Here is a 15,238-nt window from a genome sequence, read left to right on the forward strand (position 1 = left end):
ATACCTTTGTACGGAAGCTAAGAGACAGACCCAGAGAACTACAACCGGTTGCACTTTCGACAAGCTCGACTGCCTACAACGCCCTCCCCTGCTCTTCAGATTTGCCAAGCAACAAACTTCCCGACACAGAAGTCAGCAAGGAGGTGCGATACAGTTGGTCAAAGCTTCCACTGGTTCGAGTCTTGTATTATTTTCCCGGTTCCTGTCAAGTTTGCTTATCACTGGTCGGTGCCGCGTAAGCCGTCCCAATGCTGACTTTTGTATTACCTGCTAAACTGCTAATCTATTGACAACAGACCAAATGTTATTCAACATTGTAATGAATCACCTTTTTGGCTACTTATATAAGTGTTAAACATGTTTGGGGCGCGATACCTTTATTTGAAAATGTCTATACTGTACTGTACTTTTCAGGATGGACATAACAGCAATGGGTCAAAAAATAAGCCACATTCAAACAGGTTTTACGACCACAACAGCAAACATTGTTTTTCTTATTTTTGTCCACGCCTTTTAATCATTATTTCTCGGTATATGACTTAATCGCTGGCTTTGTTCCGAAATCATGTGTCACTTTAGGTGTGCCGTTTTATCCGCAACCACACCCAAGTGAAACGTTTCAGGTTATATGTACTTTGATGAGCAGCCACAAAACGTAGAGTATTCGATTTGCTCTAACAGTCACAATGTGTCCGTTTTGGAAAACGAAACAACCCACATAATAAAAAAATGCCGTTCATTTGAACCACTGAGAACTTGAGTGACTAACTCATTTTTTGGTCATTTTGCAATGAGAATGATTTAAAATGTTATGGCTGCAATGATGTCTTGGGGATTTATATCTTGGTGATGTGCACGGCAACGATTACTTCTTAAATTTATGGTTTTCCCCAGATCTAAATTATTCAAAACATAAGTCAAATAAACAATATTTCATGAAAGATAACATTCACTTTGCGGGAAGATGCACTGCCACCCAAGCTTCAGCACTACTTACTGAGTCTTCGATTAATCTCTGAACTAAAGAGCAGAGTGGACAAATCGACTTCAACCTATATGTCAAAATTGCAACTAAAGTCAACTGGGATGGAGTGCAGCGCACCTGCAACAACACTTATGAATAGACACTATAGTACTGAGATAGAACTGTGCTGTTCTATACTTTTGTTTACATTATTTAGCAGTACGAGGGAGAACATAAAGACCACATCTCTTAGTTTCATGTATAGTAATTCTACTACACTACCATTAGCAACAACTGCTACAATAATTATCCATCCATTTTCTACTTTTTAGTGTTGTGCGGAGTTGGAGTTGTAAAGGCTGACTATCCGCTCTAGACTGGTCCCCAGTCAATCATGAGGCACATATAGAGTTAGACAATCAATCACATTCACATTCCCATTACCACTGATTGCGTGCTGAGCTCACACCATCTTCACAAAAGTCAGGCAAGAACATAGCAACACTATACTTCAACAAAAAAATATAACGTTAAATTACCATCTCACACTGAATACTACCTCCACCATGGGCAAAATGTATGAGGTAAGAGACTGTCTGGTTAGTTGGAAGCAAACGCCAAGAAATACATCACCATTTACGACAAAACTTAAAGGATTTTAATTGCAAAAATCCCCAAATCATTTTATACAATCAAACTACTCAAATCATAGACCAACATGTTTTGGATCATTGGGCATTGGCTGCCCTCGACTGAGTACCTTATTAGTATGCAACTTTAAAATAGATTCTCAGCTTACTTGCAAACACAAACAATTGATATTGCCCTTCTTGTTTACTCCTTACTTCTTTGGATTTTGTTCCGCTCCCATGTTGTCAGTCTGTAGGAGAGATTGAACACAGGGAAGGTGGCATTGGTGGACAGGCACGTACCCGAAGGTCCCTTAATTGGTCAATGGTGATGACCATGGAGGACTTCAGGAGGGAAGCCAGCACCACTTCAGTCATGGCTCTTTACACCGTGATGTACCCTGTTTTTGACCAGGTATGGAGGGACAGTCCACTTTTCATATATGATTCTGAGTAGAATAAAACTTCACCTAAATTACATATTTCCATACAAAACATTCAAAAACTTAAGTATTATAAAGTAAAAAAAAACAAAATGCAGAGATATAACCCTCCACTCAAGTCGGATAAAATGATAAAACTACATAAGACCTAAATATCCAACTGCATTATTACAAATTCTCTTTATAAATGAGTGTTTTAAAAAGAGATTTAAAGGCTACTAAGATGTCTGCCCGTCTAATGTTTAATGAGGCTCTAAGAGCTTAGGGAGTCATTATTTTCTATGATTTGAACACATTATTATGTAAACCTGCAACATCTTCTGGGGTCCCTATTTACAAAGATAATTCTAAGATTGAGTTGTTAAATGGGTATCAAAAATATGCTTATTATTGTGGTTATACTTGATTCATTGGTACAGTTCTTGTATTATGAGTTTATTAGAGAGTGCAGGTGGCTGCTTAGTTTAAGGGGATTTTAAAATCCTCAGGAGTCAGTTCAGTGACACTGTTTGCAAATTTTCAACCGCAGGTTCAGACTCATTTTGGAATGTCTTGCAGGCATCAAATTCAAATATTTGCAAATCATCTGTTTTCAGTTTTTATTTACATTTTCCGGGATGCCCAAATGTTGACTTGCAGTTTTGCAGGTGGCCTTAAACATTTATTTTCACAAGTGCCAGGATAGTGTTTTACTTTCCTGTCTTTCTTTTGTTGTTGTTTTTTAATAGCACTCCCACACATAACATGTCCATTCTTATTTATAGAGGTAAATGCCATAAGATGTTGAAGAATTGTTAAATCCTGAACTAGTGCTAAGCCCTAGTAGCAATCATAGAAGCAGTGCCCCCTTTGATTCACCTAATGTCTGACTGCAGAATTATATTTCAGCTATAAATAGCCAAGATGAATGTGCGGTTTTGTGATGAATTGCAGTTGGAGAAACTCAACCTGTCAGCAGCACAGACATTGCGTGCAGCCTTTGTAAAGGTAATTTTTAGAAATGTAGTTACAATATTCACATTTCATGGAATTGATTGTCATATTTTTTGGTAAAAAATTCTATCACTATCCTCTTCATAAGGCAGAGGAGGAGAAACCTGGTGTGACTGAGGAATTTGTGCAGAAACTACTTGAAAAGAAGAACCTGAAAATCAATTATAATGAGTGTCTACTTCGCATGGCTGCTGCCGATGTGAAAGGTAAGCTAGAGTGCATGCATCACCAACACCACAATGAAAGAACACTTACTTGCTCAGCGTGCCTGTTGCCTGCTGGAGTATGCAGTGACTAGTGCTTAAACTGTCCACTGGGGAGCGCTGTTCCTCCACAAATCAACTCCAACAGTCCTTCCTACCCTTCCTGCCTGCAATTCAGTCCCTTGTGCAGGGCACAGTGATTGATTGTAGCAGTGAATACAGTCACATACACACACTTATCATTAGTTTTAAACTTGTTGAAAAGCGTCTCTTATTAGTCTTTTCAGGATATAGTTTACATTTTCACTGCTTTCGTCATGTCATTACTCATAAGTTAAACGTGCTACTGCAGCCATCATTTTGCAGTCGAGGCAAGTTCTTTGTTATCTTGCCAATCTGTTTTGTCAGAGTTCCGGATTGAGAGGCAGGAGCCAGGGTTCCAGGAGTTGAATGAGAGAGCCCATGCTCTGAAACACATCCTCAGCACCATACCCGATGAGATCAATGACAGAGTGGGCTTCCTGCAGACCATCAAGTGAGACAGATAGATGGATGTGTGTCTGTGTGATTAACTGTAGAGTTTTTACCATGTAGTCCAAATGTTTCTTTCTAATTTCTTTCTTTTTTTTTTGTTTTTTTAAATAAGAATTTAAAAGTGCAGTAATTTCCAGCTATTTTCAGGGGATAGGGACAGAGGTCTGCCGCAAATAGCAAAAAAAAAACGGCGAGTAATAGGCCCCTCCAAAAGTTTAGAATTGACTGCATTAATAGTTTAAGTTGTAAATGTAACAAACTATGATTCCATGAGTATATGATTTCAAACTCAATTTTCAGTATTACCATTACAAATGAAAGGCAAACAGGTGATGTTATTTTGAGAAAGTGCCCCAGAAGTATCTATGTACATGCACACGTCAAGACTCTTTGTGAAGTCAAAAAAAAGTACATGAACTTAAGTATTTTTCTTCTAAATTTTGTTTCGTAAACCAAGGTTCCACTTTAGGGGTAATTTGTGAATTATGATCCGCCCTGGAAATAAGTGTAATGTTTTGACCCAGTATTGCCAAAAACTAATAGTGCAATAGCTAAAAGTCTAATGCTGCTGCTCCAGCTGTAGGATTTTGAATTTAATCAACTTTTTTGGTCAAAAATACATCTGTGAATTAGCACAAAAGTTTGAACCGTATTTACATGCAAGTTGTCCTCAGTTTTGAGAGAGCTCTGTTGTTATTCCCAACCACTATGCTGTTCGAAAATATCAGGTGTGCTACAGGAAATTACCCATCTGACTATTTTCCGAACTACAGTATTTATCCTCACTCGGTTCACGGGTGTGATGGAGCCTATCTCAATTATCTTCAGGTGGTACGCGGGTTACACCATTCAACTTAATTGTCTGAAAATTATTGTGCGCAGTCACTTCTTATAAACAAATTTGTCACAGTTTAGACTTAACAGTGGTCAACTTCTTGTCTGTGACTAGTGATGGACAAATGAAGCTTCATGAACCACCTGTGATATTTTTTGATTCCTCTAGATGGCACTCTTGGTTTAAAGATGCAATGGAAATGTAATAAATTTGTATTGAACTGGCCTTTATCTTTAAACCAAGAGCACCATCAAAAAATAATCGTAAAAAAAAAATATCGCAAGTGCTTCATGCAGCTTCATTTTCCCATCACAACGTATTTCATCATCATGACAGTTTGGTCATGTAATAAATTAATTCTGTTTTTATTTTCTATAGGGGGAAAAGTATCCTTTTTTTTTTTTTTTAAACTGTTCCACCTGAGAAGTTTCCACTGTAATAGTCCTACTTTTTTTTTTCTTTCATGCAGGAGACAAGATGTTTGCAATTTGGTTGGAATATGTTTGTCTCTCCACACACTGCCAGAATTTGAAGTGGATGTGTGAAGGCAACTCTGTTTTAGCAAATAAATGTGTATTTTTTATGCAAAGCAACTCATTGAAGCTAATTGTGTTTAAAGGTTCTAATTGTAATTCCAAAAGCAATGTATCCAGAGGGCGTTTGTCACACAGCATCATTATTCCCCCCCTGCAGGTTGGATGTTTGAGTAAAATTACTATTTATTTCAAATTTGACATTGGATCTAGACATTTTCATCTTAATATGGTCTAAGTACTATATTACATAGGGGTGTGAATTGCCTCGTACCTGACGATTCGATTCGTATCACGATTCACAGGTCACGATTCGATTCGATACCGATTAATCCCGATACGAATTTATAAGTCGATTGTTGCGATTTTTTTTCATTCAAATTTAGAAAATACTAATCAGTAAGCTTGTAGAGTGTAAGATTTATATGAAAATGTATTATTTATTTATCTGAAATTTCAGTCTTATAGAGTTGTAATCTGTTTCATGTTTAAACAGCATTAAAATAAAATATTAAGGCTTAATGTTCCGTTCATTTAACATTCTTCCATGCTTAAGGTGTGAATCCTAAAAAAAATAAAAAAAAATAAAAACAATAAATAAATAAAAAATAAATAAATAAATAAATAAATAAATCGATTTTGCCTATTATTGAATCGATTCGAGAATCGCGCGATGTAGTATCGCGATATATCGCCGAATCGATTTTTTTTAACACCCCTAATATTACACATACAAATTTAGTCTTTTTTTTTTTTTTTTTTCTGCTTCACTGCTATTTTGATGGAATTTATACTCTCTTACTGACTCACTTCTTAAGTCGCTTACCCAGTGAAGGGCTTATGAATAAAATCAATTTGAAGCAAATGGTTATTAAAGAAATCATAGTCGTGGATGGAAAAAAAAACTGGATTGAGGGGGGTGATAGGCAAGAAAAGCAAACAGTGATCAGGATGAAAGAAGAGTAATTTTGGCTTTAGAACAAAGAGATTTTCAAATGTATTGTTATCGCTCTTTTACATGCGGGTGTTTGTGTGTCCTCCAGAGACATTGCCAGTGCCATAAAAGAGTTGCTAGACATCGTTAACGCCATCTTCAGGAGGTACCAGTATCAAAACAGACAGGTAAGTAGATAAAGTGATGAGGAAAATGACTTTTTCTACATGCCTGCTTTGAAACAAGCAGAGCTGAAAAGGTTGTGTGTGTTAGGCACTGGAACAGCAGAAGAAAGACTTTGTGAAATACTCCAAGAGTTTCAGCGACGCTCTCAAAACCTTCTTCAAAGACGGAAAGTAAGACGCTGCTTCGTGTCTATTTGCTGTGTTGGGACTTTTAACAATTATTCTTTGCTTTGGTCCGCCGCGATCCTCACCAGCATGCAGAGTCCGAGCATTCGTTTTTCCCCTCACGCACCTCCCGTCATTTAAGAGTTGCGCCTGTCAGCACGTACACACAAGCTGTCGCCACCACGTAAAATGCTTGTCGTTTGATCACAGTCTCGCTTTCTATTCAATCCGCCCTTCCTGAATAATTCCTTTGACCCATTTCCAGTGGATTCACGCTGGCTTGTTTTCTCTGAAGCCTGACATTCCCCCTTCCAGGCAGATCAAAGTGTTTCCTGGATCAATATTGTTGCCATGGTTTCTTTGCACAATGACAGACATTTGTGTCCTTGTCTTTCTGTCATGGTCGCTCCCAGAGTGCTCAACGTGTTTGTCAGCGCCAATCGGCTCACCCACCAAACCAACATGATACTGGAGGCCTTCAAGGCGGCCACATAGAAGCCGGAGATGAAGCAGCCACAACATAGCCGAAGATTGGGAGGGGAGCAGGTAGTTTGAAGCAAAACATTGTTGATGACGCGATTTTATTTAGCTCTTTTATTGTTGTACTTTTATTGCTTAGCGTTTTTACCTCCTGTGATCTTGAGAAAATTTGTCTCCCTTCATGGATTTCTTGTAAAGAACAATGCAAAAAAAAAAAAAATAGTGGTAGTCAATTGAGGTCTTACCAAAAAGTCATGTACACATCCCTTGGATGGAATTCCCTCATACCGATGTAAGAAAGTGCTGGACACTTCTGGGCCTTGTCTTTCATCTATAATTCATAGTGCGTGGTAACTGGTTTTGGCCACAGAGACATTTCCTATTAATTACAAAATCTCAAAGCTCTACTTTTCATTGCCTGAAAGAGCCATTCTCTCGTCGCCTTTTTGGAAGAAACTCTGCACACTGGATTCATTTCTGTCCACTCTTTGAGATGGCAAGTGATTTGTCTACTTTCTCATTATTGTTGTTTGTTATTTCACTTGTACATAGCCTTATTTTACTTTATTTTTCATTAATTCACTGTCCAATGATGCTCAAAATTAGTGATAGGGAAAATGATTGCTCTTGGTTTCAAGATGCAATTTTCATTGCATCTTGAAACCAAGAGAGGAGTAAAAAAAAAATAAAAAATAAAAAAAAATAAAAAAATCTCAAAAGTTATTCATGAAGCATCGTTTTTCCATCATTACTAAAAAATAAAAAAATAAAAAAATACTGCGTGATTTTGATCACCCTCAAAAGCACTTTGTTCAACTTCTTTTGTTCAATAAATAAACTGACTTGACCTTATGATGCCCCTTTTTTGTCGCTTCCCAATTTGAAGACCTGTGTTGTTGTGAAGTTATGATGTTAATCAGTGATGCCTATGCTCCACAGTACGGAACAAGTCTATGGCCACTGTTTGGTAAGTTGAGTTTTATGACCATATTGTTGCTGTTCTACGAAAGCCGTATGTTAACATTTTTTGAGGCACTACCAAAAACATTTGTTTAGAGGAATGTCTTCTCTCAATAATAGTCGTGATGTAAGAACGTCTCACACAAACCTTAAAACCACAACTATTCTTTGAACTGTTGATTAAGAGTTCAAAGATATGGTGAAAGAGTTTCCAAAGTAAATCTTTGTGCGCGATGAAAGCACTTCCTCTCCGCTGTCCTTCCCATCTCCTTCCACCGTACAGTACCAGGATCCGGACGCATGTTTCCCCATTGCGGCACCTTCATTCTTCTCCCTGTACAATAGTGGATTTTCCATGGTGGATTTGTGCGGGGCTATTTTGAGCTGTGCGCTGGCTCCAACATGCAGTGCTGTAATCCAATTGTGATAGCGTTAATTTTGAAAGCTTTATTATTGAAATTGCTGAGACCTAATTTTCTGATCCTGTCACCGTTGACGACCGCTGTAATCGGCTAATTCAAGTTATTCCAGGCCATTAAGTCGCACACATGAACTGATTGTGGTCATTGAGGCAGAAGGGAAGGAGGAAAGAGATGATATCTGTGTTGAATGAGCCGTTACTGGGCTTTTGGAAATGTGCTTTTCCTTTACCAAATCCCAAGAAATGTTCTCGCTCTTGACCACAGCAAACCTCTCACGGGCATTTGCATGGCACCAATAAAGCTCTGCGTATGTGTGCGTGAGCCTCGCTGAAGCGGAGGAGGTTCTTGCTATTTTATTGTTAATATTGTAAAAATGTTGTTTCTGTGTTTTGTATTATAGTGTGTTGCTGTTGCTCCAATCATTCTCTGTAGTGCGTAATCCGTGAATGAACACGTATTGTCTTGAAAGAAGACGATAGGGCCAGGTCTAACAAATGCAATTCTTTTTGACTCCTTGGTTGCCAGGAGACTTGTATGGGTCTTTGGCAAGTAGGCCTAATAAAAGAACAGAATTGCGTGTGTGTGTCACCACTCTCTGGCCAGTTAATGCTTTGTGGGTGTGTTTGTGCCGCATCCTGGGTTGTTCGTGTTGATTGTGTTGCTAGGTTAAAAGTTTGTACTCTTGGAATCAGACAAATCCACAAGCAGGATGTAAAGAATCAAAGATAAGCTACTGGTGAAGATTTGTAGTACGTTTAAAAAACAGCAGTGTATCTTCCCTGAGATTTTATAAGAGATTGCTCATCATAGGAACTCTCTCTCAGACATTGGATGACTTGGTAAGTATGAATTAGTGTCCATCTCTTCTTTTAGAGCAGGGGTCTCCAAGTTAAGTCCTCGAGAGCCCCTAACCAGCCTGTTTTCCATGTTTGTCTCCACTAACATACCTGATTCACGATGGGGATTGTTATCAGACTTTTGCAAAGCTTGCTGATTAACTGATCATTAGATTCAGCTGTGCTGAAGGACGGAGACATGGAAAACAGGCTGGATAGGGGCTCTCAAGGACCGAACTTGGAGACCCCTGCTTTAGAATGTACTTAACTCTTTGACGCCAGGGGTTATAAAAACAAAAACAAAAAAAAATCCACAGTGCCAGCCGCTTTTGAGCATTTTAACTCATCTTTCAAGGCAAAAAGAATATTGTTTGCCTTTACTACATATACAATGTGGCTACTCAATGAAAGATCGCATTCCATTCATTGGAATTTTACTAATCATCATGAAACGTCTTTGGCAGTCAAAGAGTTAAAAGCAGCTTAATTAACAACATTTTAGTTTAGGCAGTTTACAGTTGTTTTGGCATAGGCTACATTTTCAACTTTTTACAGACTACTTGGACAAATTCAATTTCAAATTTTTCATCTTTTCTAAAGTTAAACCCCTACCTAATAAATGTTCCTCTGGATGAATGGACATTTACCACAAGCGCTTGCTGAGATCTTGTATAAATTATTCCAATTGAAAAGAATAGAATCGGTTAGAGGTATGAATATGTACTTCACAATATGTTTTGTCTCCAAAGGTTAATGGAAATATTTTTCCAAGATGGTGACCAATGTTTGCGCAACACCGTAAATTAGACTTGTTAGCAGGTATGGGTTACAGCAATCCACTTGGGTCTTCTCTGCCCTTGAGGTGTCGCGGCACTGACACAGAAACCACCACACTACTGTTTTCCTGAATAAATTCCATATTGTTAGCCTGATAGCCATTTGGTCCAATACATTTTTTAAATGTTTCTGTAAAATTAATTGAGCAGTGCAATTTTACACTGTGTACAACACGCTTTACTCCTACAGTAGCATAAGTTACTGCACCTACTATATAGCCACAATATTAGCTACTGTGCCGTTCTAATCTCTTATTGATAGATGTGAGTCGCTTCCCACAAAACAGTATAATATCATGCTGTAGTTTATGCATGCTTCAGCAAGGGACCGCTTTAGCTTTCATTACAGGGCCTGTCATCTAAATCTCTGCTCAGTTTGATGCCACTTGCACTGAATTCGCCTCGTAAAATGTTTCTTGTCAACCTGTTTTACCACCCTTTGAAGAGCTTATTAGATAAAGGGATATTTCCATCATGTCTCCTATGCTTCAGACTCCAGCGGTGCTTTTAAATCATTACACAGTGTAGTAGTATGGCAAACCTTTATATGTTGTATAATTCCTGCTGCTTATCTACTCTGCTTCAGTATTCTATTTCTCATTACCTGCTATTTGAGCAACGTGAATAGCAAGCCTCCGCCTCTTCAAGACAGATTTTTGGGACCCAAGCGTTGACAGTGAGCAGCTTTTCAACATAGTGAGAGCAGCTAACAAATATTTGACTCTGATAAGGTTCCCTATGCAATTGTCTCCAAGTCCATGAGAGGTGTGGCGACAATTACTTGTCTCCAGTGTCGACACGTGTTATTTGTATGCTGTTGATGGAACGACAGAGCTGATGTGATGTGTAACCATGGCAACAAGGATGGAAGTGTCACTGCTCGAGAGCAGAATGAGCATGGAAGACTACAAGAAGCTAAAAAGGCTGTTTGTGAGTTGTTTTTTTTTACACTTTGCTAATAGTCTAAAATTATTGCCCCAAAGGAGGTGAAATGTAATTTATGCCCCACTGTGGTGACACTGCAATGAATTGACTCTGTATTAAATAGAAAAATATATTATTCACAAGAAGTTTGAGATATTTAGCTGATTTGTTTTGACCAAATAAACTACAGTATACTAAACTAATTCTACCTTCTGTCATCTAGTAGAGGAGCACTCTGCCTGTCACTATATGTTGCTATCATACATACATGACTTCAGTTGTAGTACATACATTTCCAGATTAATTAAGTGAAATTGATCACTGATCTAAATCATGGCATGAGTTGAATCATGCGCACAAACTTGAATGTCTTCCAATGCTGCTGATTTTGACCTAGGTCTCCCTGGGGGCGTCTCGCTTCTTGTCCAGAAATGAATTCATCCGTCTGGCCTGCTCATCGGTTGGTCGCGGCTCCAAAGAGGAGTATGGCCTTTTGTTTGACAGCGTGGTTGCCAGTCAGGGGCACCGCGGCCTCTTCCCTGACCGCGATGCTGTGAAGGAAGAGGGTCGAGTCGACTGGGGAGGGCTGTACTCTTTTATTCAGCAGGAGCTCTCTGAAAAACTCAAGCACAGCAAAGTGAAACGCGTGCCTCACTGGAAGCCTCCTTGCTCTATGACCTGTCCCCATCGAGACCCAGTCCAAAAGGTAAACAGCGGCTGTCCTCCTGGAGGACAGTTTAGTGTAAGTGAGCCAGCATGTTCATTTGCAGACACGATGGTTTGCAGCTGTTATGTCCAACACTTTGACATTGACATGATGGAAATTCCAGTCTGCTGACTGTATAACATTTTTAAGAATTAGGGTCTCTCATCTAAATGTCTCTGCTCATTTGAGATAAGTGGCTTTGGACTCCCAAAAGTTTAACATCTATCAATTAGTATGCAAATGAACCGGCCGCTACAAAGTGCCGACAGCTGTGAATAAAGTGATGGTTCACTGCTTCAATCTTGTGGCCCCGAGAATGTCAAAATGTTCGTTGGTTTTCACCAAATGGCTGAGAGGTTCTGATGTGTACAGATGATTCTTAACGATAAAAATAACAAATGACGTCGTCGTCTCTGCTCAGGTGTTGTACCTGCCGAGTTGGGGTCAATACATGACGGTGAGTAAAGGAGGGTCTGTGGGGCTGCGGGACTGCAGTGACATGTCACTTGTGAGCACACATCGACTGCAAAACAGCACAGTCCAAGCCAAAGACCTGTGGGTGACAGATGTGGTGCTGCTGCAAAATGAACACAAGGTGATTAAATGACGACTCCAGCTTAGCCTGAACATTTAAAAAAAATTAATAAAAATAGGCAAAACTATGGTAGCGATTGGGTTTAGTATCCTGAATTTGAAACCCGCTACAGATTTTTGAGTCTCTGTAGTTTTATTTCCAATGGCAAGACAAGCATACTTTGATTTAAAAAAATAAAAAGTTTTCTTCTTATTGTTTCTCTCATAAAGTGGTTTAATTCAGCACCACCGCAGAGAACACAAGCTGACTGCCGATGAATATTTGTACATATTATTATTATTATATTATTATTATTATTATTATTTTGCGGTATTTCTAATGCTGCATTCACAACATTGTTTGAAAATGAATTACATTTTTGGGCAAGATCATCCTTTATTATTCATTATGCTTGGATACGCACTCAAATATCACATAATTATTGTACCGCATGACAAGCTGTTTAATTACGTTTATTTTTCAATCATTTTAATGACATTTATGCAAATTGTATTTCAGTATAATATATTTTTTTCTTTCATTCTAATTACAACTTTTTGTGTCAGTGTTCAACTTTTTAGATGCGAGTCTGTGCCTTTGAAAGTATGGCATACAATTGTTAAATGTCTTTGTTATTCTATCGTATGGATGTTTTGTCTCTTTGTGACTTGTTATTGGCTTTCTTCTCCATGCCCCCAGATAGCTGTGTCATTCACAAGTAAGGAGGTGTGTTTTTATGACATTCTATCTAAAAAGGAATTCAGCTGCAAATATAAAGTCCAGGTAAAAAGCTGTGGAAGTTTATCTGAAAATATTTTTCTTTTGGCGTTCTGTCATCACAAATCAGCCTTGATGCAATTGGAAGCAGTTGATAATTTGTATGCAATACCTCCTAAAAGTTGAAATAACAAAAACAAAAAAAACAACACATTTAAATAGACAAATAGTTTATTTTTGTCTTTTCCAGGGTTTAAGATTTACTCCATGGTGTTTGGACTATTGGTCTAATGCATCTAAAGCAGATGAGGCTATCCTTGCTATAGGTGACATTGGTGGACAGGTGACACACAAAGTTGGGAAAACTGAATTGGGGCGTGAGAAAGCATGGCTTACAGAATGTGCAAATGTGTGTGTGTGTTTTTGCAGGTCAGCGCTTTATATTTTACATCAGCCCAGAGCTATTTGTTTGAGCGACGTAGTGGATGGACAGACTCTGATTCTGCTGTCGTTGTCCAATGGGATGATGTGGTCAAAGGAAAACATCACTGTTGCTACGTTGTTCAACATCAGGCACACAAGCCAGCTTGGGTGAGGAAAGGTACATGTCAAGCAACTGCTTTAAATTTCTTACTGCACAGATTGAATTGGATAATGATTGATTCCAACTGCTTCAACACACAAAACACAAATGTGTGGAAATATTGATTTTGTAGTAGGGCAGTGGCAGTATTGGAAACCTTGGTATCGGTGTTTTGATATTTTGGCATTGATCCGACCATCACTACCAAGCAATTAGATTTGCACCCATCTCAAAGACCTCATGCATGAGATGGTTCGCTGTTGGAGTTTTCATACAATATGCTTGGCGCTTGTAGTTTGCAATAGTGTAGAGCTGTGCTGCATTATACTACAAGATTTTATTTTATTTTTTTTACTCTGTCATGTAACTCGATAAGGTAACTAAAATCTTAGAAACCACCCATACTGATTGTCAGTTGCTTTTGCAGTATGCCTGTTAGGCCCGCAGTTAGCAACTCAGTAGTTGGTACACCAACTGTACATAAGAAAATTTATATCATAATGGTCGAGCGAGCACCGATACTAGGTATTGGTATTGGACTGATACGTGGCCTTATTTCAAGGTATCAGTACTCATGACAGTAGCTTATACTCGTATCGACTCCCCTCTTGTGGGTGTTTTATGCAGGAGGTAGACATTAGAAGAATAGAAAATTGCTATTAATTCTTTGCAATTTTCAGGAAAAATGCTATATTTTGTATAATTATTTGTCATTTTTTTTTCCTGGGATATATTATGTGGGGTGGCACGGTGCATGACTGGTTAGTCCGCCTCCCAGTACTGAGGACTCGGGTTCGAGTCCAGGCTCCGGCTTTCCTGCGTGGAGTTTGCATGTTCTCCCCGTGCCCGCGTGGGTCTTCTCCGGGTACTCCGGTCTCCTCCCACATTCCAAAGACATGCATGGCAGGTTAATTGGGCACTCCGAATTGTCCCTAGGTGTGCTTGTGAGTGTGGTTGGTTGTTCGTCTTTGTGTGCCCTGCGATTGGCTGGCAACCAGTCCAGGGTGTACCCCGCCTACTGCCCAAAAGCCAGCTGAGATAGGCTCCAGCACCCCCCTTGTGAGGAATAAGCGGTCAAGAAAATGGATGGATGGATATATTATGTATCCAAAGTACTAGTGGTATCGTGCTTACTCAAAGGTTGAGTACTTAGACTGGTATCGGTCTGAAAAATAAGTGGTATTGAATATCCCTAATTATCATTCACTTGTTTGTGTTATGCTGCGGTCTTATGTGTAAGTCATTAAAGTTCTCATTTAAAGTTCTCATTTTCCCCTTAAGAAATTCATATTTTGTGCCCCCACAGCAAATATGAAGAATAACTTGCAAACGCCAGGACAAAAAAGCAAAATAAAAGCAAAAATATGGCATGGGCATAAGTATTCAGTCTCCGTTGCCATGTTTTCACCTTGACACCCGCACACCTGTGTCAGCAGTGATGCTCATTTATTCAGCATTACTACAGTAACCGCATAAGTGCAGCAGGGGTGGACGGGGTGAGTCCTGAGTCATCCACTTCCTCAGCCAGACTCTTGACTGCTGGCATGAAGTTTGAGCTGGAGGCTTGTCGTCCTGAGACGCTCCCACTTCAGCTCGTCCCGGGTGACAAAGAGGTCGCTTTATTGTATCATTGATCGCTTGCATCATTCAGCTCCATCTCTCCTTTAGAGTCATTGGGCTGTTTAATAATGAGTCAGCAGTTGCATCGTTCCGAGACCGACTTGGCCGAGAGCGAGGGATCCCGATGAGGGGGAGAAAGAAGAATAAACTCATAAATAAGCA

The 15,238-nt window shown here is 39.1% G+C and overlaps 2 protein-coding genes across 11 annotated transcripts in view; both read left to right on the forward strand.

The window, feature by feature from the left end:
- The first annotated feature begins 43 nt into the window (after nucleotides 1–43).
- On the forward strand, nucleotides 44–8,856 carry pdcd10a (programmed cell death 10a). 6 transcript variants are annotated; one of them, XM_077540520.1, is made up of 8 exons: nucleotides 44–143; nucleotides 1,844–2,008; nucleotides 2,970–3,023; nucleotides 3,118–3,235; nucleotides 3,641–3,767; nucleotides 6,178–6,256; nucleotides 6,342–6,424; nucleotides 6,832–8,856. In XM_077540520.1, exons 2-8 carry the CDS (start codon nucleotides 1,919–1,921, stop codon nucleotides 6,911–6,913), a joined length of 633 nt encoding a protein of 210 aa, XP_077396646.1. In that variant the 5' UTR covers nucleotides 44–143; nucleotides 1,844–1,918; the 3' UTR covers nucleotides 6,914–8,856. The 6 variants fall into 6 exon arrangements, with proteins under 6 accessions (XP_077396646.1, XP_077396651.1, XP_077396648.1 ...); XM_077540525.1 differs by having other exon boundaries at nucleotides 46–143; nucleotides 1,851–2,008; XM_077540522.1 differs by having other exon boundaries at nucleotides 64–173.
- Nucleotides 8,857–9,399: 543 nt separating this feature from the next.
- LOC144032943 (cilia- and flagella-associated protein 337-like) overlaps nucleotides 9,400–15,238 on the forward strand; it is a 40,869-nt gene continuing 35,030 nt past the window's right edge. For 4 of the 5 annotated variants that reach the window (XM_077540513.1, XM_077540515.1, XM_077540516.1 and 1 more), the window contains exons 1-7: nucleotides 9,400–10,628; nucleotides 10,708–10,882; nucleotides 11,274–11,582; nucleotides 12,004–12,177; nucleotides 12,856–12,939; nucleotides 13,124–13,216; nucleotides 13,303–13,474. In XM_077540513.1, the coding sequence (XP_077396639.1) occupies nucleotides 10,805–10,882; nucleotides 11,274–11,582; nucleotides 12,004–12,177; nucleotides 12,856–12,939; nucleotides 13,124–13,216; nucleotides 13,303–13,474 (910 nt within the window). In that variant the 5' untranslated portion in view covers nucleotides 9,400–10,628; nucleotides 10,708–10,804. Of the gene's footprint in view, nucleotides 10,883–11,273; nucleotides 11,583–12,003; nucleotides 12,178–12,855; nucleotides 12,940–13,123; nucleotides 13,217–13,302; nucleotides 13,475–15,238 lie in introns of all 5 variants that reach the window. The other variant, XM_077540512.1, reaches the window with a different exon arrangement.

Source organism: Festucalex cinctus, chromosome 13 (assembly GCF_051991245.1).
Source record: "Festucalex cinctus isolate MCC-2025b chromosome 13, RoL_Fcin_1.0, whole genome shotgun sequence".
Taxonomy (NCBI): Eukaryota; Metazoa; Chordata; class Actinopteri; order Syngnathiformes; family Syngnathidae; genus Festucalex; species Festucalex cinctus.